At 44.9% G+C, this 25,046-nt stretch overlaps 1 protein-coding gene across 2 annotated transcripts in view; it reads left to right on the top strand.

Annotated features, from left to right (window-relative positions):
* The window catches only part of SLC25A18 (solute carrier family 25 member 18), a 370,503-nt gene that overhangs the window by 175,929 nt on the left and 169,528 nt on the right, over positions 1-25,046 (top strand). For both annotated transcript variants that reach the window (XM_078673635.1, XM_078673634.1), the window contains one exon: positions 12,729-12,855. In XM_078673635.1, the coding sequence (XP_078529761.1) occupies positions 12,836-12,855 (20 nt within the window). In that variant the 5' untranslated portion in view covers positions 12,729-12,835. The remainder of the gene's footprint in view (positions 1-12,728; positions 12,856-25,046) is intronic.

Here is a 25,046-nt window from a genome sequence, read left to right as displayed (position 1 = left end):
ATACCTCAGATTCACCATTCAGAATCGGCATTATCAATTCAAGGTCCTACCTTTCGGGGTGACCACAGCGCCCAGGGTGTTCACAAAATGCCTGGCGACAGTGGCTGCGCATCTCAGGAGGCAGAACGTTCATGTTTACCCTTATCTGGACGACTGGCTTGTACAAGCAAAGTCGGCCCAGCAGTGCGCCACCAACATGTCCCACACCATTCACCTTCTTCACGATCTGGGATTCTCGCTGAATTATCCAAAGTCGCACCTTCAGCCAGCCCAGGTGCGGCAGTATCTGGGCGCGACAATAGATACTCTGGCAGCCGCAGCTCAGCCAAATTCTGTGAGGATCAATAGCATTCAGTCGCTGATCCAGAAGTTCAGACCACAACACTCGCTTCCAGCAAGAGTGTTCATGCAGTTGATAGGCATGATGGCCTCCTGCATCTTCATAGTCCCGCACGCGAGGCTACATATGCGTCCGCTCCAAGAATGCTTGGCTCATCAGTGGACTCAGGCTCAAGGACAGTTGGACGACCTAGTGTTGGTGACCGGTCGGGCATACAGCTCTCTGCATTGGTGGAATCCACACAACCTTTGCAAGGGCCGACCGTTCCAGGAGCCTGTACCACAGATTATCCTGACTAAGGACGCATCTCTCCAGGGATGGGGGGCTCATGTACTCCACTACACGGTGCAGGGACTATGGACAACGCAGCAAAAGAAGATGCACATCAACTACCTAGAACTGATGGCTACCTTCATGGCAATGAAGGCATTCAAGGTACATCTGTGCAACAAGGTCGTGTTGATCCGGACGGACAACATGACGGCCATGTACTACATTCAAAAGCAGGGAGGTACACACTCTCCACAGTTGTCTCATCTGGCTCAGAGCATGTGGAAGTGGGCCATTCAGAGGAACATCTTCCTCATGGCGGAACACCTCCCAGGCAAGGACAATCAGATGGCGGATCTGCTCAGCAGGTACAGCCACCAAATGCACGAGTGGGAGATACATCCATCAGTACTCTGCCCGTACTTCCAGCAGTGGGGTCATCCAGAGATAGACCTGTTTGCCACAAGGGAAAACGCAAAATGCCAAAGCTTTGCCGCCAGGTTCCCTCACCCACAGTCGCAGGGCAATGCGATGTGGATGAACTGGTCAGGCAGATTTGCGTACGCTTTTCCCCCAGCACCTCTCATACCGCTGGTGGCACGATAGCTAAAGCAGCACTCGATGACTCTCATCCTGGTTGCTCCAACGTGGGCACGCCAACCATGGTACACCACGTTTCTAGAACTATCCGTGGTACCACATCAAAGGCTGCACCTCACACCCAGACTTTTGACGCAGAGCCATGGCGACATTCAGCACCCAGACCCGCAACACTCAACCTGGCGATCTGGCTCCTGAAGTCTTAGAATTTGGCTACCTCAACTTGCCTCCCGACTGCATGGATATCATACGGGAGGCAAGGAAGCCCACCACCAGAGCTTGCTATGCAGCAAAATGGAAGCGGTTTGTCATTTACTGTGCAGAACACAACATCAACCCGCTGGATGCATCTACTCACAACATCATTTGCTATTTGTTACATCTTTACAAATGCAATCTAGCATATGCTTCCATTCGGATACACTTATCCGCCATAGCGGCTTATCTCCAAAACAGGCAGCATCTCTCGGTTTTCAGAGTGCCTGCCATTAAAGCCTTTCTAGAAGGACTGAAACGGGCCGTCCCTCCTAGGACCCCTCCAGCTCCTGTATGGAACCTTAATGTGGTCCTCACCAGGCTGATGGGCCCACCTTTTGAGCCTCTGCATTCATGCGAGGTTCAGTTCTTAACATGGAAAGTGGCTTTCCTAATAGCCATTACGTCTCTGCGACGTGTTAGTGAGCTCCAGGCACTAACCGTACAAGAGCCATTCATACAAATTCACTCGAACAGGGTGGTGCTGCGTACCAACCCTAAGTTTCTTCCTAAGGTGGTTTCACAGTTCCATGTCAATCAAACTATTGAACTGCCAGTGTTCTTTCAAAACCCAGATACAGTAGCCGAAAGAATGCTCCACACTCTTGACGTCAAACGAGCTTTGATGTACTACATCGATAGGACCAAAGATTTTAGGAAGACGAAACAACTCTTTGTTGCCTTTTCTGCCCAACACAAAGGCAACCCCATTTCCAAAGCAGGTATAGCCAGGTGTATTCAGATTTGCTATCAGAAGGCTAAGCGCATTTTAACGGTCCCCCCCAGAGCCCACTCCACCCGCAAGTTGGGGGCCTCCATGGCTTTCCTTGGTAATATCCCTTTGGAAGACATTTGTAGAGCAGCCACATGGTCTACCCCACACACATTTACTAAACACTACTGTGTGGATGTGCACTCCTAACAGCAGGCAGCTGTAGGGCAGGCTGTTCTAAAGACACTTTTTCAAACATCTGCAGCTGGCACAGGCGGCCGCCGATAATGGAGGGACTGCTATATATTCTATGCTATAGATATGAATTCAGCAGCCCACATGCCTCGAACTGAATATGCTACTTACCAGTATGCATCTGTTCTTGGCATGTAGGGCTGCTGACATTCATATCGCCCGCCCTCCTCCCCGGCTCCTGTAGCGGCTGCAGAATTTATACTTACTCTTAGCATGGTCATCGCTCACACTGTTACACTCCATCTTCGCCACAATGGCTAAAAACAATCTGGGGATGGAGTCGATGCCCATGCGCACTGTAGTCCAGGGGAGGAGCCACCTATCTCGTGATACTTCGAAGACTCTTCAAGGACAACAATGTGCAATCATGCGGACCCAACTCTAGGCGGCGATCTATGCTATAGATATGAATGTCAGCAGCCCTACATGCCAAGAACAGATGCATACTGGTAAGTAGCATATTCATTGGCCCGGAACGCCGGGCACTTCCGGTCATGCGCTTCGTGGGACCAGCTTCCGCATCTGTAACAGGCGTTTTTCTTGTTACCCGTCTGTTTCTCCGGGGGTCTCGTGTTGCCTTACCACTTTTGCGGTCCTTTTGATGAGGATCCCTTACTTCTGTATTCCTTGCGAGGCTCTTCATCTTCCACCCTATTGACCATTGGGCTAGTCGTCGTTTCTCTCTTCGCCGCCACTGCACACCTTCGCGCCAATTCAGCTCTCTTTACTATCACCATTACCTCCTTCAGTGTGACGTCGCCGCTGGCCCACAGCTTATCCTGCACAGCTGTGCTCGTAGTATGCATCACAATCTGATCCATGATAAATTCATCTTGGAACGTGTCATATTTGCACGTGGCCGCTAGTTTTCTTAGTGCCGCCACGTACTCTTCCACTGATTCTCCTGGTCGTTGTTTCCTTTGCTGAAAATTGAACCTGTCAATTGAAACACACACCGCTGGCTTATAGTGTTCATTTAGGTCGTCTATGGCGTGAACGTACACATCATCATCTGTGCTCCCCCGCTGTTTGGGCACCAGATTCTTGAAGATTCGGAGCCCCTCCGGGCCTAGATTATGTATCCGTATCCGCTTCTTCCTCTTGCTGGTGAACTTTTCATCGTTTTCATCTTCAAGCACTTCAATGAAATTGTCTATATAGTCTCTCCAATCTTCCCACTTCACGAGGGGTTCCCCCGGTTTGGGTAAGAATTGAACCGGTGCTGTCGCGGACGCCGCCTGTGCACACATCCTGTCTCGCCTTTCTGTGGTTGGCGTGCCGCTGTGGCTGCTAGGGCTACCTGGTGTGCTGTCCCTTTCTTGTTTCTCCGCTTGTGACTGGGGGCTTCCGGTGGCTGCCCCTTCGCTCTTCCCTGGGGTAGCCAGCTCTAACACCCTAGGCGGTGGGTTTACTGGGCACCTGGTTGTCCTAGCCGCCTGCACGCCCCTTGCTTACTTCCTTCCACCCCCCGTCCAGGTTGGATGCCGTGGGGGGAGACTGTGGGTTCTGCCGCGCTCCTTAATGCTGTTTGTCTGTGTGGGTTCTTACTTGCAAACCGCTGCGTGGTGGTTGCCAGTGGGGCTGGGTCAGCAGGGCAGCTTCCACTGTTTCCTGTTCTCTGCCGACCTTCCCAATATTTTTTTTCCGTGGTTCTTATGCTTGATCCCAAATCCTCGTCGCCATTGTAAAGTTGGTGAGTTGCATAATGACCACAGGAGACTGTATATGGCAGCACGCTGTTTATTTTACTGTACAGCTAAAGGAGTGCCGAGCCGATGCGCTCGTTCTCCGGCTTTCGCGCTCTCCTCTGCCGGATGCGCACGCAGCCTCCAAAATGGCCGCCGGCACGTCACGTCCTGACGTGACGTGCAACCACTAGAGCGCTTCTCTACACACAGGTGTTTCAATGAGAGCTGTGGGAAGGAGTTCTTGTGTGGGGGGTTAGGGAATGGAGGCTTCGGCGGCTCGGGTGCTACGTGGTTGCGTGGCCAGGGTGCTTGAGGAGTCGTGGTCAGCCTGGGCCAGCTGGAAATCATATGCCGTGCAGCCGGCGTATGCAGGACATTGGCTGCGAGTGTGCCTATGGAGGGCCTGCGAGTCTGCTGGGTGTCAGCTTGGGCAAGTCAGTGCTCTGGATCTCTGCCCAGCTGTTGGAGGAACGGACTCCACCTCTCGGGATGCAGCGGTGAGTACTTAGCGCCTGCTATTGCACCCAGGCCCCTGCACTAACAGTGGCGCACTCTGCACATCAGTAAAGTTAGTCTCCACCATTCTCACACCCAAGGGGCTGTGAGTCTTGCAGCGAATTTTACCTGGGCGGGTTATTCTTCCTCGTGGTGAGGTCCAGCACCCCCATCTAAGGGCCCGGAAAACACTGGTCCTGCACACCTCAATCCCCTCACTGACCTTGAATGCACATCCCGCTCTGGGTGGCTACACTGAGTCCTGAGCCTGCTCGTGCCCCTAGAGGCAGGTGGACACCAGATGAATAGCAGGGTGGTCAGATCCTGGCTGACTGGTATATCACTCATCCAGTACATGTCTCCCTACACTGCCGGGACGGACACAGCAGTGCATTTGATACACAGGACTCAGGCTGGACTGCCTTGGTCTGCACATCCACCTTCAGTCCTTGCTCGGCTGTGCCGCCAATATGAGGAACAGCAGAAACTCGCCTTTGAGAGCAAGCACACCATCTGCTTTAAGGAGCAGAGCCCATCAACCGGAGACTCCTCCACTTGCCCCGGGGAGGACACCCAAACTGACCTCAAGGATATCCTGGTAGAGCTGAAAACCAATTCAAACAATCAAGTGTTTGTGAGGTTTCAGGCACTCATATAACTATCCCATATAGGTGTGTATGAACAGGGTTTTAGCCCATGGTGCTTTCAAATAGTGGGAAGGTAAACCCTACTCCCGTTAGTGCAATCCTGGGATTGAACAACAATGGTTAGCCTCATGAAACACACACAATGTTTGTTAACCAATACATTCTAGACAAATAGTATAATAAACACAAAAGATTTCTTGTCTTGGTTTTTATTTTCTTTGTTAGACCTTCTTTTAGCCAACATATGTTTCATTGTCTCTGAGAAGTAACCCTACGACTTCATCAGAGCTAAAAACAATACAAACACCAATACTGCTTTATAATACTTCAATTCATTATAAACATAGGGTCAAAGTACATATTATTCTTATTTTGGATTGCCCAAACACCATCACACTTGATGTGTGTTTTGATTATCTTTCCGTGTTGGAGACCCATGCACATGTATCATTCGTTACCTGACAAAAGTGATTAACATTTTTCCCTAAGGTTGGGTTGGCGACATGCCAATTATTAAGAGACCTTAGGCATGCCATATTGCAAGAAACTCCATACTGGTGACGGAACACCTGTCTTTTGTCACTTTCTTATATGATCACGTCTTGAAACAATTGATTCGAAGCGGGAGATTCTAGCCCACTGCTTAGATCACATGAAGCATTGCATGTACGCACAAGAAAATAGACCAGACCAGTTGGAAAACAGGTTCTCCAATAAAAACGATGCCCAGGCCGACTCCAAAGTACAACTTATCAGACTGGATAAGATCCTCTACCTTATAAAATCCAAGAATGAAGATTTGGAGACAAGATCGCAACCGGATAACCCTCGAATTATAGGCCTCCTAGAATCTACTGGCATCAAAAAAATTGAAAATTTTATAGAGAGCTTGCTCCGAGAGCTATTTGTCAAGGCCCTATCGCTGACCTTCGTAGTAGAATGTGCAAATTGCTCATTGGGACTGTACCCTCGACCCGGGGCCTGCCGTGTCCTATCCTAGCACAGCTTCTAAACTATAGGGATCGCGACTCCTTCCTGCAACTTGCGCAGAATTTAAATCATCACTCTGGTACTACTAATTGGATTTTATTTGTTTTAGTTTCATTCTGTTTATTGAAATCTACTCTATTTTTCTACATTGGTTTGGGATTTTTCTCCTGGTGTGTTTTCACTTTATTACGGTTTGTGTGCTGCAAACTGTTCACTAGAGGGTTAAGCACAGGTAAATGTAGTGACTTTTATTGTTCACCCTGACTAGGATTGTGGTTTTTAGTTGAGTAGGGTTTTCACCCCTCAACCAATAAACCAATTCCATACAGTGATGTCATATGTGAGATCATAACATGTGCATGAGGGTGTGCAAGTTATAGTTAGTCCATTAAACTAGAACTAAACGATAACTGGTGTATTTCAGTTTTTTTATTTTTTTGTATTACTTTAGCTTGTGTCTCCTTTCAGCACCTACTATTTAATAATGTCACTTTCCCCACAATTATTTCAGTGAAGTTATATACATATTTACATATATATATATATATATATATATATATATATATATATATATATATATATATATATACATAGATATCAAATGGTGAGTGTAGTATATGGTCACACTTATTTAAGTGATGCTCCGTGCACTATTCCAGTCAACCCTAATGGTGTTTTTAGTGGTCTTAGACAACCTTAGAAAGCTCCCTCGAGTGGTACCTGTGTAGAGCAGCCTTCAGGCCTAGTCCTGAAGGACTGTAAAGCAGCTTGTTTTACCAGTACTAACCATATAGTGTAGGTTAAACGAAAAAGAACCACACAGTGTTGTTATAAAATAGTTATTTATTATAAATTCTCACTAAACACATTGGTATATCTCCTACCCGGAGAAATAATCACAATACACACATTACTTCAATAGTAGAACAGGTAAGTAGCACAAATACACGTGGTCTCCAGGGGGAGACCAAACCATCTACTACTAAAGCTGATTTCAAACTGCGACAAAGGTCACGACTGGACGCAGAAGACTTGGAAGAGCTAGGGACCCAAGGTAAGTACCCAGGGACCCCATGGAGGCCGTGTGCAGAGTGGAAATAAAGCCGCGTACTCAATGCAAATCAGTAGGGGAAGTCGCGTTTGCAGTTTTGAAGAAAAAGGACCCTTCTCAGAGGACCTTGAAGAAGCTCTATGAAAGATTGGAGAGTCACCCCACCCGTGGATACCCTAGGGAACTAGGATACCTACACCAGGGAAGCCGGGTGCATAGGTGCGAAGTGACATCGAAAACCTCCATGAACCACAATGGAGGAATTCCGTGAAGATACCCCTGGCGAAGAAGGTGAAAGTCCGATGGAATCCAAGGTTGGATTCTTTTTCTTTTTTTAATTTTTTGTATTGAATAGTACAGATTCACGATCAATACACTATTCAAATCTCCATTAACATTAGCACTGGACACATGAGGAAGGGTGGATTCTTGAAGAGGAGTACCTGCATGACAGAAGATACAGGAGAGTTGACGGTGACCTTGTCACTGCACCTGTGAGGACCAGGTGACGCTGTGGAAGACCACACGCCATTCACAAGTTGTCCCATGTTGGAACTCGAGAGCCGAGGGGCTGGTGTCCGGCGGGAGCACCAACAAGCCTTGGCTGCAAGTAACAGACAAGGAAAACAAAGGAAGTACGAGGTCGGGACCAGCAAGGTCCAAGGGACTTACCAAGTGCAGGAGAGTCCGAGCAGGACTGAGCAAGCAAGGGAGGCCACTGGAGCCAAATAAGACGCTCAATAGGTTCCACAGGCCGAAAGCACAGGAGTCTCAAGAGGACCTCGAGCAGCTCACCAATGATGCAGACCTACAGTGCATAGGATGTGGTGAGTATGAAGATCTTGGTAGCAAGAGATGCTGGATGCTGGCACTTCTTGGAGCCCGAAGATCTCTGGAGAACAGTGTCAAAAAGCCTTGGCAATGGCATGTCGAAGCGGTGCACAGGGGTTCTGTCCCAGCGGTTCTGTCGAGGGATCCTGGCTTAAAACTTGCTGTGAGGATAGTGCAGGCCTCGAGGAAGTTGTAGAACCACCACTTGTGTTGCTGAACCTTTCGGAGTGTATGGGAGCTCAGGAGCAGCAGACCGGTCTGCTTCGTTGCGGTGCCTGCACAGGCAGGAGAGTATCTCCTTCATTCCAAGGAAGATTCCTTCGGGTTTCTTTGATGCCCACAGGCCTGGGGAAGAACCTGGATGGAGCACAGGCACAGATGACACAGAAGACTGGCTGGACGGCAAGACCAGGAGCATCAGGGGTCTTCCAGATGCAGTCTTGGTTCCCAAAGTGAAGTACAACAAAGCCCAAAGTGCCCAGACGGTTGAAGATGAAGTGGTTTTCGGATCTGAATCTTGTCCCATGACGAATTTGAAGAGCCACCGACAGGTAAGCCCTAAAGTACCTAAAGGAAAGGGTTGGGACGATTCAGGGTTCACTTCCAGAGAAGGGGCTGGACAGAGGGGAGGATACACCCATGTCCTTTGTCCAGTTTCGCACCAGAGTGGGATCCAACGGCTCCCTGAACTGGTTCCAACTGGAGTATGCAAGGAGGGCACCAAATGTGCCCTTCAAAGCAGTCTGGTGGCGCTGGCAAGCGCTCACACCACAGCCCAATACAGGAAGTCATGTCAGGGGGGTGGTCACACCGCCCTGTGACAGGAAACCTATTGTCCTACCTTCCCCTGCTCGAGCCTGGCTCAGCAGCAGGAGGGCAAAATTATGTGTGTGGTTGGCAGCAGCACTAGCTTGCTGTTGAACCCCGAAAGGCTGGTACCAGGAGTACATTGGGCTCCCCAAGGGAGCCCCCCAGTTCTTGGGATCTGACATCCAACACTGGAATGGGTGTTGGGGTAGGATTCTAACATGTTTGATAACAAACATGACCGGTTTTAGTGCAGCCAATACATAGTTAGACATCTCGTAATTGACTGGATGTCCACTATATGTATAAAATGGCTGACGGCACTTACAAAGCCTTGAGAATCGACTCCTAGGTTTGTAGGGGTTATCCTGCTCATGCAGGGCACCCTCACACTTATAACCAAGCACCCTGCCTTCAGGATTGAAAGGCCTACCTTAGGAGTAACTTGTAGGTTTTAAGTGTAGTGACCTCAGATATAATGAAACGTATATATGTTGTGAGTGGGGCTAGCACCAGCTCACACACACTGCAATGGCAGGCCTGTAGTCACAGTTTGAGTAGTCTGTCATGGGTGGCATAATACATGCTGGAGCCCATGGGAGAACCCTGGTGTACCTATACCCTGGGTACCTCAGTACCATATACTAGGGACTTAGTAGGGTACACCAGTAGCCAATTGGCAAGGTACCAAATTACTTTCCATGGTCCAATTTAGGGAGAGAGTAATGTGACTGGGGTCCTGATTAGCAGGATCCCAGTCAGACTAATCAGGAAACAGAATGACACCATCAAAAAGTAGGGGTGGCCATGAAAGCAGATCCTACTTTCCTGCAGTGAGAGTACAACTTTGTGTAGAACATTACATTTAACTAGGAGAATAGTTGATTTAAAGGAATCTTAGTTTCCAAAGTGAGATCTTTAGGAAAGGAAATAGGAGTAGGAATTAGGAAATAGGACTGAAATAGTCGTATTGTTCAATAGACAATGTTTAGACATGATTGATAGTCTAGGGGTCAGACTCTGTTGGGAGGTACAGCATAGCCAACAGGCATGTATCTCCTTCCTCCAGGATTGTCAGAGCATCATCTAATACCTGAGTTATGGTCTCTGCTGTATTTGAAACACGTCCCCTTGTTGACAGATTTTACATTTATCCCAACGTATGTTTCTCTACGTATTTTTGATTGGATGGTAAACTGTTATTTGACTCTAGGGCACTTTCGGAACTATAATCGAAGAATACTTCTTGGGCCGATTACAGATTTATCATTTACTCTACTATGCTGTGACGAGCCACTCTATGATTGTTTTACTGAATGTTAGGGGAAATATTTTGCGCTATATGAGAAACTGAACTAGTAGGGCCTTCTACCCGGTATCTGACTTTGATTGTCTACTCCTTGTTGTTTTACAATTTTGACCTCAACTGTTCTGACTTCATGCATGCTTCTGCCTCTGTGTACAGCGCTCTGATACCCGCAAGGGTCTTGTTTGCGCTTTATAAAACTTTGCACATAAATAAATAAAAAGTCCAGACTTGGAGAAATTGAGAATTATGTAGATAATCAGAAATAGGTTATGTTGCACCTGCTTTCTCTTTGAAGAGCTATTCCCTCACCATATATTGTCACTTTCTCTCTCTCTCTCTATAAATCCCTCATGTGTACCTAGAACAAATTCTTAATCTAACAGATTCATATCGCCAAACGGACAAGTTTTCCCTCGTATGAACTCCATCCAGATTTCTTACTTAGACTTCAGTTTATCAATGCTGTCCCTTGTTCTAACCCTTCTTGATGGAAGAAATGCGTTATTGGGCCTCCCTTAATCGATGTTGGCACCACTTCAATTCCCTTCCTATACGCAGTCCTGTGTTTGGGGATACGAGGCAAAAATTGGCCAATTTCTTTCCCCCCCATAATATATCTCCATTTTTTCCATCGGGAAGTGAGAATTGAGTTCAAGATAGCTGCTATACTTCATGAAGTAATCCACACTGCCTGCCATCCTACGTGAATGTCAAACTACAACTGGAGGCGCTCTGGGGATCACCCTGAAGCGAGAAGAGTCGAAACAAGGTTACTCTCGCTGGCTCCCCGATTATAGAACTCCTGTCCTGATGAAGTCAGAGTGAATGTGGATCTCCTCCCTTCTGAAAGGAAACAAAAACTCTCATATTCAGAATGTACTTACCTTTGTTTCTTTTGTGTTTTATTTCACCTTATCTATGTAGTATCTCTCTGCTCCTCTGTTTAAATTATCCCTAAAGCACTCTGCTGCCCTTGTGGTTAGATCCACAATGTAGAAAGACTTCAAATGAATACAATTTTTTTATTTTATTTATCTAGTGCCTTTTAGATGCGGCACTGAGTATGTACCACTCAAGGCACCACAGTTAAGATAAATTGCTTTTGAAAAGAGACATCAGATGAAGATGTAGGAAGAAGTAGATGCCAACTTTCATTCAGGACATAGTGTCCCTGGGTACAGTGCGTTACACCACTTGGACCGGTATGGTGAGCTTGCTGATGTCAGGTACATCAGTCATGTCCGAAATAAAGGACGTAGAAGGTCAGCTTGGTGGACAGAATGACGAGCAATTCATTGAAAATGATCAGCAAACAAGCAGCCCTTGGGCAAGAAAACAAGTTGCAACCAGTAGAGCTGGTGGTGCAGGGTCAGATGAGGTCAGAAATGGAGAGCGGCTTTCATCTAACTTATTGGCTGGCGTCGGTGGTCACGATGAACAAACAGACATGTTTCGCCTGAGAGTTCAAGTTCACATTTTGTTTCATCACCTGTAGAAAAGCACTGGGTACTAGAGCAGAGTAATACATAGGGGTGTAGAGGTTCGGTCTCTTGTTAAAAAAGTTGCCAGCCCCTACTTGCGGCCTACTCGGGTGGTGGGAGTTCTCTTTTAGGAATCTTAATGTTTCAGTGCCAGTCTGTAGATCTTGCTCAAAACCGTAAGTGGTTGGTGCTGTGAACAGCATCGACTCAAGTATCTCCCACAGACCCCAGTCACAGAAGACGTGACAAGCCTCTAACACAGTAGAAGGACGTATTAGTTGTAAAACCATCTCTATTTTTGACTAGTTTGAATTTGTTTAAAAGTGGTTCTCTTGCTTTACGGCCAGTAAAGAGTGGCATTCGGGTCTTGTCTGTCTACATTTTCATACCGCAGCCTCGGAGAGAGTAGGGTTGGCCATATGTTGTCGTCCAGACTGGTACTTTGAGAGAGAATGACACTGAGTTTAAAAGCGGCTTGAATCTCGCCAGGTCGGCGCTTCAGTGCTGGGTCCACGTTATGTTATGTAAGTGTCCCTTGTAATCAGTCAGCCGCAGGGTTTGATTGGTCGCTCACTCTTTATTTAGCCTCTGCTTGTAATGATGGCACCATGCATTAACAGTGGGGTCTCCCAAGGCAAGCTTTGCATCTGATACCTGTATTACATGCATGTTTACTCATTTACACACACTAGGCAGATACTGGTCGTTTGATCACTCACATAACCTTACATACAAGGATGTTTAGAAGCTCACTGTAGTTTTAATTTGAAGTAGGTTTACTTCGGCTGTAGTTTATGGTACACTGTGCTTCTTTGCGCTGTGAAGATGATGGTGCTAAGTTAAGGCTACATTCCACTTCCTCATTTCATTTGTTTATATAAATGTGACAATATCATTACTTACATTTGCACCTTGTATGTATATGTAAATTCACAACCACAGAAAATTCTTGTGTTTACAAGGAAGTTGCTTAATGATCTGTTCTTCTGTCCCTTAGTTGACTGTTGCAGTTTGGGGTAGATACCACTGCCTGCAGGACACATTTGTGCTTCGGTCAAAGAGAAGGACACGGTGAACATCTCTACATAGAAGCTTGCAGCAATCATGGGGGACAAGAAGATCAGGTTAGTAACTGTGGCTATATGGCTACCTGTACAAAATGGTGACCTCTGGCTAACGCACTCCTTGGTTTTTTGGGCATAGATCAAGACGCACCTTTAATTGTGGCTTGTACCCAGTCTTCACACACTCCTAGGTACTGCATGAGAAGTTCTGAGGCATCGAAATAAGTGCTGCTGGTTTTCACCGGCACAAATTAAATGTGTGGACAGGCTTTCACAAAATGTGTTCTGTGCCAACATCAGACTTAGAGGGCGCTTAGCAATCCGCCCAATAGATAGGGCAGTATAGCAGAAGATGTCACCTTATCCAGGGCTCTTCATTATAGAAGTTACTTCAAAGTCTCACCTTTTCCATCCCTCTTTTACTAAAGAATGTGTCATCTCTTACTTACTGTTACCTTCATCAGAGTTTCCATTTGTCGTTACCTTTCTTTGAATAATCATATACTGTTCTTAACCCATTGTGAGTGACCCACATTGAAGGATCTTCATCCTTTATCTTTAACAAAACAGCATATTACAGACTTATTTATCATGTATTATGCCTATATGTAATACCATGTTTACATATAACTTGCCTGTTTTGCCCCCTCTCCCTAGCACTCAAGAGTGTCTTGATAGTGGCTGAAAGTTGGCTGATTTTATTCTTTAATTAATGACAAGAAAATTAAATTTGGATGGGTCACATGCCATTGGATGTGTCCATCGTTAGGACTTTGTGAGGACTAGATGAACGTCAGATATGTCTCAACATGTAAACCACAGAAACTTAAGAGGGTCTCACTATACTAATTCAACACTAATCCTTTATGGGTTCCGGAGTAGCATGCTACTCTCCGAAAAAGCACTTCGACGCCTCGTCAGGGGTAGTAAGCGCTTTATAAATGCAATTCCAATACAATACTTTTGTTTTTCTATCACAGTAGATCCTTTTCTTTTCCGGTGTCTGGTTGACTTCACTGTTACAGGGAGATAGCATTCCTTGGCTCTACTGTATCTACTTGGACTACTAGCCTTCTCCAGAAGTGAATATCTCTTCTTCCAACCCTCACAATACTTCATGCCTTTATCTAATTGAATGTTATTTCTGCTAAGGCATATATCGCTGTAACTCTCTTCTAGCACTAGCATTCATTCATTAATTTAATTCCATTGTGTGGGTTGATGCTTAATGTTTGTTCATTATGAGTGTAATCTTTAATTGTATAATGGTCCAAGTACATAAGAGCGCTTTACAAAAGGACAATCTCTGTGCCATATAGTGGCGGTAGTGGTAGGTGGTGGCAGCTCCTACTGCTCTGCTTAAACGCTGAGGGGCAGACTGCGAGGCGCGCTAATGAATAATTACTATTAGTGTGTACTCTTCTGCTTATTGTATGCCAAATTGCTCGTTTTTTAACATTTCCACTCGAATTTGAAAAATCATCGTTTTAACAGTCTAATTGCTGCTGTGATATCAATTGATATATTCGTTACCTTCCTGTGCGGAATTGTGCTGCCCCTACCCATTGCGGGTGAATTGCCGTTTGCGTGGGGAGGGCAGGGCGCCATCTTGAGTCAGTCCCGGAGCCCGGCAGGACCAGATGTTTGCGGTCTAGCTGGAGGAGGGGCTAGACTATATCTTGGCATACAAACTGAGGCGCGAAGCGGTAGTGGTAGGTGGTGGCAGCTCCTACTGCTCTGCTTAAACGCTGAGGGGCAGACTGCGAGGCGCACTAATGAATAATTACTATTAGTGTGTACTCTTCTGCTTATTGTATGCCAAATTGCTCGTTTTTTAACATTTCCACTCGAATTTTTAAAATCATCGTTTTAACAATCTAATTGCTGCTGTGATATCAATTGATATATTCGTTACCTTCCTGTGCTGAATTGTGCTGCCCCTGCCCCGGTCCATCGCGGCTGCATTGCAGTTTGCATGGAGGGCAGGGCGCCATCTTGAGTCAGTCCCGGAGCCCGGCAGGACCAGAGGTTTGCGGTCTAGCTGGAGGAGGGGCTAGACTATATCTGCCCATGCTCTTCCAGACGCGCAGCGGACGCGCGCTACGGGCGCGCCAAAGGGGTGCCCGTCCGCGCTAAGATCGCGCTTAGCGCCATGTCTCCTGGCCCCCCCAGATTCCATCAAAGTAACAAGACTATTACTTATACTAATACTCAACTAAGGGACATAAGGAATACTATGGGAGGTTCTTGCTGTCCTCATTTTGCCGCAGACTCTTTCTGTAGCCTACAATCTTCGCAATGCCAAAACTGTATGTATACACTGACTCCTCTTTGTCAGCAAGAAATGCCGAACCCACCCCTAGGAGATTCAAAAGCTAGACATACCCATTGTGCGCTTATTAACGCATGTTCTCTTACAAAACATAATGTGAAAATCTACGATTTTATAACCAATCATAACATAGACATTTTGTTTATTACCGAAACATGGGCAGATCAAGCTTCTGGACCAGATTTTTGTGCAGCAACCCCGGATGGATACCAGGTGGTCAGACAGGACAGACCCCCAGGGAAAAAGGGTGGTGGTATTGCTATTATATACAGAAAACAGTTTGAAACAAGAATAGAACCTGTCGATATTGAATCCGCAGAAGCTTTAACCTTTACTACTACGCTTTCTCCCGGGCAGTCCTTTAAAGGAATCCTTCTATATCGTCCACCCACCCCTCGATCCTCCTTCCTGGCATCTATCAATACCTTATTAGAACCTATAGCATCCAATTTTAATTATACAATCTTAGGTGATTTTAATTTTCATTTAGAGAATACTAATGATAGAGATACCTCAACTCTTATCTCAGATCTCTCTTCAGTAGGTCTTAAACTACTGACTACTTCTTCTACCCACCAGGCAGGGCATACCCTGGATGGTATATTTACTAACAACCTTCAAATCATCTCCCCCTCAGTAAAACCATTAACGTGGATAGATCATGCGGCAGTTATATTCAAACTTTTAATTAAAAAACACAAAAACGTACACATCACAAATCGCTCCTATATTCAATTACGTGATTGGAAGAATATAGACGGTGTAACCCTACAGTCTACCTTAGCCTCTACCCAACCAAGGGATACAACAGATCCACAAATAGCCTCCGAGAACTATAATATCTGGCTTAACAATGCTTTTACCACTTTAGCTCCCTCGAAAAAAATGCTGCCCAATCGTAACTCACCGTCTGCACCCTGGTTCTCAGAAACCCTTAGACTAGAAAGGCAACGGTGTAGAAATTTAGAAAGACGTTGGCGAAGAGACTATGATACCAATCATAAAGATTTATACAAAAAAGCACTAGCCATATACAGAAAGCTCCTAATTACAGAGAAAAAGAATTTTTATCTTGAACAAATAGAATCAGCTAAAAATTCTACCAAACAACTTTATCAAGTTGTCACGAAGCTCTCTACCCCACCATTATGTACAACTACAGAACCATCACAAAAGCTGTGTAACGACTTGGCGGATTTTTTTAAGTCTAAGGTCAATGATATTTATTCCAACATCACCGCTAAGGTGAGTACTGACTCTACAAGCCCTAATAATAGTATTCCTAATAGTAGCGACCCCTCCATGTCAACACTTTTTTGTGAATTTGACCAAATTTCTCAAATGCAGATAGTTGATCTTATTACAACCATCAAATCAGGGTCACCGTTTGGCCCGTGTCCACCGCTGATTCTAAAATCGGTAACCAACCTGATTGCTCCAGTTCTCACAAATATTCGAAAAAATTATAAATTGTCAGCTATCAGACTATATCGACCAGAATAATCTCCTTGACGATACCCAATTTGGGTTTAGGAAGGGACATGGAACAGAAACAGCACTTGTAAAGGCAGCAGATGAAGTCAGATTCATTATGGATCAAGGAGGTGCAGCAGTCCTGATACTATCGGACTTGTCTGCGGCCTTCGACACGGTCGATAACAACATCTTGATCGACCGTGTAGCCCATATTGGCATTCAGGGTAAAGTCAAATCTCTTTTGGCTTCCTTTTGTCAGGCCGTAAACAGTCTGTCAAACTGGGTGGCTTTTATTCTCCTATTTTTCCCTTACCATGTGGTGTCCCCCAAGGATCCTCGTTAAGTCCGACACTTTTTAACATCTATGTGTCGGACTTGGCGAGGGTCATTAAATCATTCGGAATTGGGTTGACATCATACGCTGACGACACTCAGCTGGTACTGGCCATCCATAATAACGGAGGAGCAGTTGCGACCAACTTTCAGGAAGGCATGATGGCTATCAGCTCCTGGATGGACCACAACTGCTTAAAATTAAATTCTGACAAGACAGAGGTCATGATCTTTGGTAAATTGACCCCGTCTTGGTCCCCAGCATGGTGGCCCTCGGACCTAGGAGCCCCTCCAATTCCGGTTACTAAAGTTAGGAACTTAGGAGTACTATTCGACAATAAATTGTCATTTCTCAGCCATGCTAAGGCAGTGGTCTCAGCATCCTTTTATAATTTGAGGATGGTTAAGAAATTACTGCCATTCCTTCCTTCTACAGCAGGAAAAACCTTAATGTGCACCTTAGTTCTTTCGAAAATCGATTATTGTAATGCTCTGCTGTTAAACGCCCAGGAACAAGTTCTTAATAAGATGCAACTAATTCAAAACGCGGCTGCTAGAATTTTGACTTATACTTCAAAATTTACCTCTATCACCCCGATTGTTCGCCAACTTCATTGGCTCCCGGTCAGGAGTCGTACTAAATTTAAGGCGTTTTGTATCACTTATAAAGCTGTCAACAATATAGGCCCAGACTATTTAAAAAAAGCTTTACGGATATACAACCCCAAAAGAGCCTTACGCTCCTCCTCAGACCATTTGCTCCCAGTTCCTCGAACAAAGAAAGTGAACTGGGGAGACAGACGATTTATAGTGTCTGTCTCTAAACTGTGGAACTCGCTCCCCCAATATATAACAAGCATTTGCAATGCAATAGGCCTCGCATTTACGCGAGTTTGAACTATTGACATTGTAAATGACAATGCTTATATTTATGTTTGGGTTTTTAAAACAAAATAACAGGCATTGTCATTTGCAATGCCTATAATTAAAGTCGTGTAAAAGCGAGACCTATTGCATTGCAAATGCTTGTTTTATGTGTTCTCATAGCTAGTATGCTGTGCTACTTTGCTTTCTGAAAACAGCATGTTTGAAACCCCGCAAAAGGTTGAGGCCAGATGAAATAACCTGATCGGATAGAGCAAAGACTGAAATTGGATGTTATTTACTCTAAAAGTGGTTATTGTAAGCGAATGCCTCAGAAGCATAAAAGTTGCAGAAAAGCAGGAGGGCCAGTGCGTATTCTGAGATGAAAGATGCGATATCATGATGATGCACGTTATAACCTTTTAGCCTCCACAACATAAGTAATAGGTTGCGGTCATTACAAGTGACAAAGGCAACCGTCCAACACGTTCTCTTACTTTAAATTCACTTTTATAAAATAAACCGGTATAAAAATCCCGCATCCCCTCCCCAAAAAAAAATGCTGTGCGACCATAATGGTTTCCGCAAACAAACTTGGAATTGTTGTTTGTTTAAAAAATATCTTTATTCCTGCTGCTAGCAATGAAAGCCCCACAGTAGTAAGAATTGAAGTGCGGAAATGACTGTGGAAGTGTCCTTTTTCATACGTTTGGGAGCATGACGTTTCCGTATTTTTGCAGAATTCTTCTCTACAGAACCTAACCACCCAAAATATATGTCAAACGGAAAAGAAAATATGTGGCTGAGTTAAAAGAAAAGAGAGAGCAAGTTTACAAATACTGATGTTTTGCAGCTAAACATCAAATAATCTGGGAGATAGCCAGCTAAATTCAGACTCTATGTGAAGTTTTCACAGCAGGTGAATTCATGCCATGTTTACAACAAAACACACATTTGCAAGTGCAATACAGATCTTTACAGCTAGGCTCATTTTCTCTTCATTGTAGTTTGCTTTCAAAACAGAAGACCCCTGAAAGTGGTAGAAAAGCAGATGCGACCCTATGTTCATAGAAATGCAAACGAGATAGTTTAATAAAGCGTGTTGATAAAATGTTGTTCAAAGATAAAATGTAATCACACGGAAAAGAAATCAAGCAGCTGCTATGTCCAAACCTGAAAAGTAAATAGCACTCCTTTCCACTTAAAACACAATACTGTAGCTTGTGTAAAAGTATAACTGTGCACCTGCCAGTACGAACACTTTCCAAACAAGCATTGGCCGTGAAAGAGACACGGCCGTGAAAGTGCGGCCTTGAGACGTGGTAAAATCTTACGGGAGTGAGAACAAAAACAAGGAAGATAGCTGCAGATTGAAATCGTACTTTCGAAGCTGCAATGCCACAATAAACAAGCAAACAAATCCCCCCCGGCCCTCACTTACCACATGCCGTCTACCTCCTTGGACACAGAAACGCTGGAGCACGCACACCGCAAGTCGGCCTGGAGCGCGCCTCGGAAGAGACGCCGGAGGGCAGGAGGGTGACGCCGTGAGCGTGCACGTTGGTGTTCACAGACCTGAGTCGGCTCGTCCCCAGGTCTGGATCGGCTCGTGCACAGCTCTGACTCCCTTGGGAGAGAGCAAGGCGACTATAAGTCTCGTTGGCGGCAGCGCTTCGCGCTGCAACGCCAGCGAGACCTAAAAACCAGCCCTTCCTTGATGACTTTTCGGAAACAACTAAAAACCTGGCTATTTAACCAACAATAAGTCAAAACCCCCTCGCAGCATATATTCTACCTAGCGCCGAGACACCCCAGGGTATTTGTGCGCTGTATAAATTGTATAAATAAATAAAAATAAATAGAAAATGCACATAAATACTGTAAAGCTAAACATACTTTTTAGGAAATTACTTGTTTGCTGTTGGGACAGCCATTGAAAGCCTGGCGGTCCCAAACATGAAACCAAAGAAATGACCCGTAAACCTGGAGAAACTCTTTAGCGTGTTAGGTTAATTTCTCTTTTGTGTTTTTAAATAACAAACTTTTGCTTTGGCAGTTTGTTTTTGAAGAGCAAACAACTCTGCTGAACAAGTGCATTAAGTATGACACCTTCCCAAGTAGAGTATTAGTGCCCTCAACAGTGCTACTGTTACAGCAGGTCTGCTGAGGACGTGAAGACCAACTTTCCGTCAGGGCAGTGGCGTACAGCCCTCTGCTACCCCAGCGGACTGACAGACCAGCTGCCATATTCGAGATGAGGCTCAAAGTCTGTGCTGCTGCTGAGGACGTGCTCACCTTCCCATCTACTTCTAAGCCCTGCTACCTTACCGCTCTCTCACTCCTGTGCCATGTAATTAAGAACAACTTGACTGACAAGGATCCGCCACTGTAAATGTCTTTTCCATTGATCCATTTCTTTCTGTTTCTTCCCAGTGGATGTAGCAAAAAGCAGTTTGATGCCCCGAGGTACACAGTAGATATTATTTTACTGGGAGCCAGTGAGTTGCATTTACATATTGCCCCATTTGCAGCTGTCATGTAGGTAGTGCAAGCAGCACTCCACTTTATGATACTGAGAAAATAAGCGCTGGGAGAGCCAATAGGTTCCGCCTATGGGTGAGCTATTGACTTTGTCAATCGGGTGGGGGTGGAGAACACACACGAGGGTAGGTGTTGGTGGAGAGCAGGGTTGGAAAAAAGCAATATGAAGCGGCCAGCGCTTGCCTCACTATAGTGCTTTTTGTTCTTCCCTCCTGTGGGGGGGGAACTGACAGGTTGGGTGGTAGGTAGAGAAGAAACTGTGACAGGCAGGTGGGAGGGAAAAAGAAACAGGGACGGGGCAGGTGGGAGAAGAAGAAGAAATACAAATGGGGACAGGAAGACGGGATAAGAAGCAACACTGATGGGGTGTTTGAGAGAAAAGAAGCGGCTGGGATTGGAAGGATGAAGGTCAGAATAAGAAGCAACGTGTGCGGGAGAAAAAAGGATCATGGGCGGGTGGAAAGGGAAGAAGCAACACAGAGGAGGGGAGTGAGAGGGGGAGAAGAAGGAAACTTTAAAAAATAGTACCCCAATCACAGCGCCAGCAGCTGAAGGACCTTAATAAATCAGAAGCAATCCGTACACGGTCGGGGCTCCTGCAGAAAGAAAAGGAAGTGAAGACGGTTTGCGCTGCCCAATTAGAAGCCCGCAAATGAAAGGGACAATGAATCTCAAAAATAATAAACAGTGGGCAGGCTCCAAGCCCCTTATTCAAGACAGTGTCTCTCGCAAGCGAGAGCGCAAGTGCTAGTGCACATGAGCTCATGCAGGCGAGACCTAAAATGATATTACCTTGTAATTTTTCAGCTCTATTGTAAAAAAGTAATATTTGTGCATTGTGAGGAATCTGAAGAATGACATTGTGTTTTTTTGTTACTCACTAACCAGTGTGTGGCACATTGTAAGTTTATACATTGTACGTTTAAGAGAAGATTTGGCCTGCCAGGCTATTAGCTCTTTGGTCACAGGATTGTAGTGCCTTTGGTGTGCAGAAGATGAGATTTCTAGGGGTGTTGAGTGGCTAATCTAAAAGAGTCATACTGGGCATTTTGCTAAGTGGCGTTATTTTCATTGCTAAATATGTTGGTTTACCATGATGCTCTTTTTTATGGCACTAGTCATACCTTGATGGAGTCAGGGTATCGTGAGTGTGTTTTAAAGCCATTACCTTAGGCTGGCTACTAGTGCAGTAACTACGTTTAGGAATAGCCTGAGGGCATAGTTGACTTTGTATACTACCACAAACTGTGAGCTGCACCTGTTGAGCAAGGACAGAACAAGGTTGTGGTGGCCATTTGTAAATGATTGGTAGATCATGGCCTTTAGTTTGCTCAGTATATGCAGTGACTAACAACATGGTTAGAGTAATACATTGTTATGAGTGGGAAGACCCATTAGGAGTTGTAGGACTTTGCATGTTGGCTAGTGACTGGGTGTGAGATAATCGGAAACTGCTGTACAAGAGGAAATTTGTAATACATATATTGGCTTCATGATTATGCATCGCTAAAAGCCTAGGAACAAAGTCTACATCAACAGCAATGTAGGGCAGTTAGATGTAGCTGTGGTGGTTCTGACAAAAACAAGATGCGTTGACTGAGGAAAGCAGCCGCAGCGCAAGGCAACTGTACAAGGAAGAGATGGGTTGGGAGCAATCATAAGTGGACTGCAACAAAAGGTGTCAGGAGGTTAACAGGGTGGGAGGGAACCATCAAAGGACATGCTAGGAGATCACCTAGAAGTGATTTAACCTATTCACAAACGTACCAGCTAAGAAAGTCTTTCAAACTCTACCTTTTTACGGGGCTAGTGTTCTGCAGGAAAATGGCTAGTATCCTGGATGTGGGATAGGGTAGTTAATTAATATGCCACTGATCAGCAGAGAATTCATTGTCTCTCTTCTGGCGAAATTAAATCTCATGGCAGTGTGATATGATCATGCCTTTTCTGCATCAAAATTTGAACCAATTGCTCGCAAAAGATCTATGGAATGAGTTTTTGGACGCAATTAAGCAGATATGGCTCACTAAAAATTAGTTCAATTCTGAAAGCTCATTTTTGATACACTTATAAAATTATACCGCAGAGATCTTTGACTGCAAATTTACAGCCTTTATATTTGTAATCTATCTATCTATCAAACCCAGCAGAAAATAATCGTGTGTGTGTGTGTACGTGTGTACGTGTACACACACACACAAAAAGGTCCATCTCCCACAGAAACTCCATGGGAGAATGGCACGGACTCGAGGTGTTTAACCACTTCGGCGCTGATGACGAGCTCAGCTCGTCATCAGTTGCGCCGCTCGCACGCTGATGACGAGCTGAGCTCGTCATGTAACGCGGCTTTTTGAAAAAAAGCCGCGCAGCGCGAAAATAGCCGCCGCACGCATGCGGTTAAAGATTCAGCATTATTTTATTCTGCCAGGTAGCCCTCAATCCCAGAGGTAAGGAGAGACGCGTTTCGGCTTTCAGGAAGCCTTTGTCAATCTGGTTTGGCGCCAGAATACATGCAAAATAAATAGCCCTTCCCGTAAGACCATTGAGTAAACATACAAAGTAAACTCTTGTGTATGCTAACAGCGTATGACCCAGAATGCTACAAAACAGTTTTCTACAACTAAAACCAGCCTGATTGTAGGTAAAATATAAACTGATTAAAAATGCATTGCATACTACAATTATAAGTTTAGCTGGAAATATCGTGTAGCAAACAAGTTAGGTAACAAGATATACATATGAATTATAAAAGCATCCGTCACATTGAGAAACTGGCTTTTAACATTTGCACTGCCAAACTCTTCATCCTGTGTTGCCAAATTTACAAAATTATATAAAATGTGCTTTTCAAATGAATGCTCCCAGATGTCACTGATTGTAGCAAACTTGGAGACTGCCAATGTCCCGGTTTCAGCTCTCTCGAGCTGATGACACATCCGCCACAGTGTGACCTCTTTGGCAAAATATATAGTATTCCTGCCATGCTAATGATACCAGAGTCATTGTCTTCAAACATCCTGAGGCACCGGGAACGGAAAACTAAGGCTTTACCTGGGGGCCAAGTACATGACTGAGAGTAATGTTCTAACTCAAAGCCAAATTACAAGCACTTGCTGTGAAACCCCTCGGGACTACCATAACGCCTCAAAATAGTCAATAGGGAAGCAGGCAATTATCACCATATGATCGTACTGCTAGGTCAATGTCACTGGTTATGCTGAAATGTTAACTGCCACAGATATATGTGTGCAAAAAAGCAGCAGAGAACTCTGGGTAGCATAGGGCTACCACAGTGCTAGTCCTATGCTTAAAAACTTTGCTGTAGAAATGGTAAAAGACTGTTCCTTTCTATTTCTACTGTGCTAATCCTATGTTTAAAGACTTTGAAAGAAAGGCAGACATTTGAGGTGAGCAGATTTAGAGTGTCGCTGGTGTTGAGGGTACCCTATACAGGAGCTGCTTTCCACCTGAACTTGAGAACTAACCAGAGTTCTCTGCTTCTTTTTTGCATAATGTATGCGTCACTCTATGCCTGAAAGGGCGTTGTTTTGATATGTTGTTTTGTGTTGTATGTACGTACCCCTACTCCTTCCGCTGGGTTACAGAGGTAGCGTTTAACCTTTTAACATAGCCATTTACAGACACTCAGTTCTCTCAGTCCTTAAAAAGCGATATTTTGCTTTAACATTTAGAATCAATACAGTATATCTGTTAATCAGTAAACTACAATGGTTGTTTTCTAGTTTTGGGAAAGCATTCTGCAGAAAATTGCACAGTGGAGTATACAAAAGTACCACAGTTACTTAACAAACCAAGAATTCAAAGGGCCACCTGGGCCTAGTGAATGATTTATGTTTTACAACCCAACTAGATGTCGTTCAAAGGATTTATTTATTTTATTTATTTATTCAAAGTTTTATATAGCGCGAACAAGATCCTTACAGATATCAGAGCGCTTCACAAAGACAGGGAAGGGGCAACAGAGTAAACAGAGATAATGGGAACAGTATAATAATCAGTGACAAGGTAATAACATGGATGATAAAAACAAACATAAAACCAATCCATATATGATCAGGTAGGTATCATGGTAACATGGTAATAACATGGTAATAACATGGTAAGTAACATGGTAATAACATGGATGAAAAAACAAACATAAAACCACTCCATATATGATCAGGTAAGGGAGTAGTATATAGCAGCACAGGTCATTGATCCCACTACCATGGCGTACAGGTGGATCAGTAAACCAACGTGTATCATATCTTGGTCGGTAGTAATAGAGTAGCGTAATAGTGCCCCCAACAAGTCGAGGATAGGCAGAGCAGCGATACAAGCAATGCAGAGTCTCTGACCCAACATCTGTAGCGATCAGGAGATCTTGGCCAGAAGCATTGTTTTCACCTCTTTCTTGAAGAGTGCAGTGGAGGTGATTAGCCTTGTTTCAGGAGGGAGCGCATTCCAGATCCTGGGTGCCATTCCTGAGAAGGAGCGTTTGTAAGTTTTCGCTTTCCGAAATCTACGAGGTTTCAGGAGTAGATTTTTAGTACTCCTATTGGATCTCGACCCTCCTGATATAGACAGCTTTTGAGCGAGGTAGTAGGGTGCCTTGTGGTGCACGGCCGCGTGTGTCATAGTTGCAATTTTTAGCTGTATTCTGGCTTCAAAAGGCAGCCATTTTAGAGACTTTAGGTCTGGGGAT

The sequence above is a fragment of the Lissotriton helveticus genome, chromosome 1_1, assembly GCF_964261635.1.
Source record: "Lissotriton helveticus chromosome 1_1, aLisHel1.1, whole genome shotgun sequence".
Taxonomy (NCBI): domain Eukaryota; kingdom Metazoa; phylum Chordata; class Amphibia; order Caudata; family Salamandridae; genus Lissotriton; species Lissotriton helveticus.
This window is presented reverse-complemented; position numbering and strand designations above follow the sequence as displayed.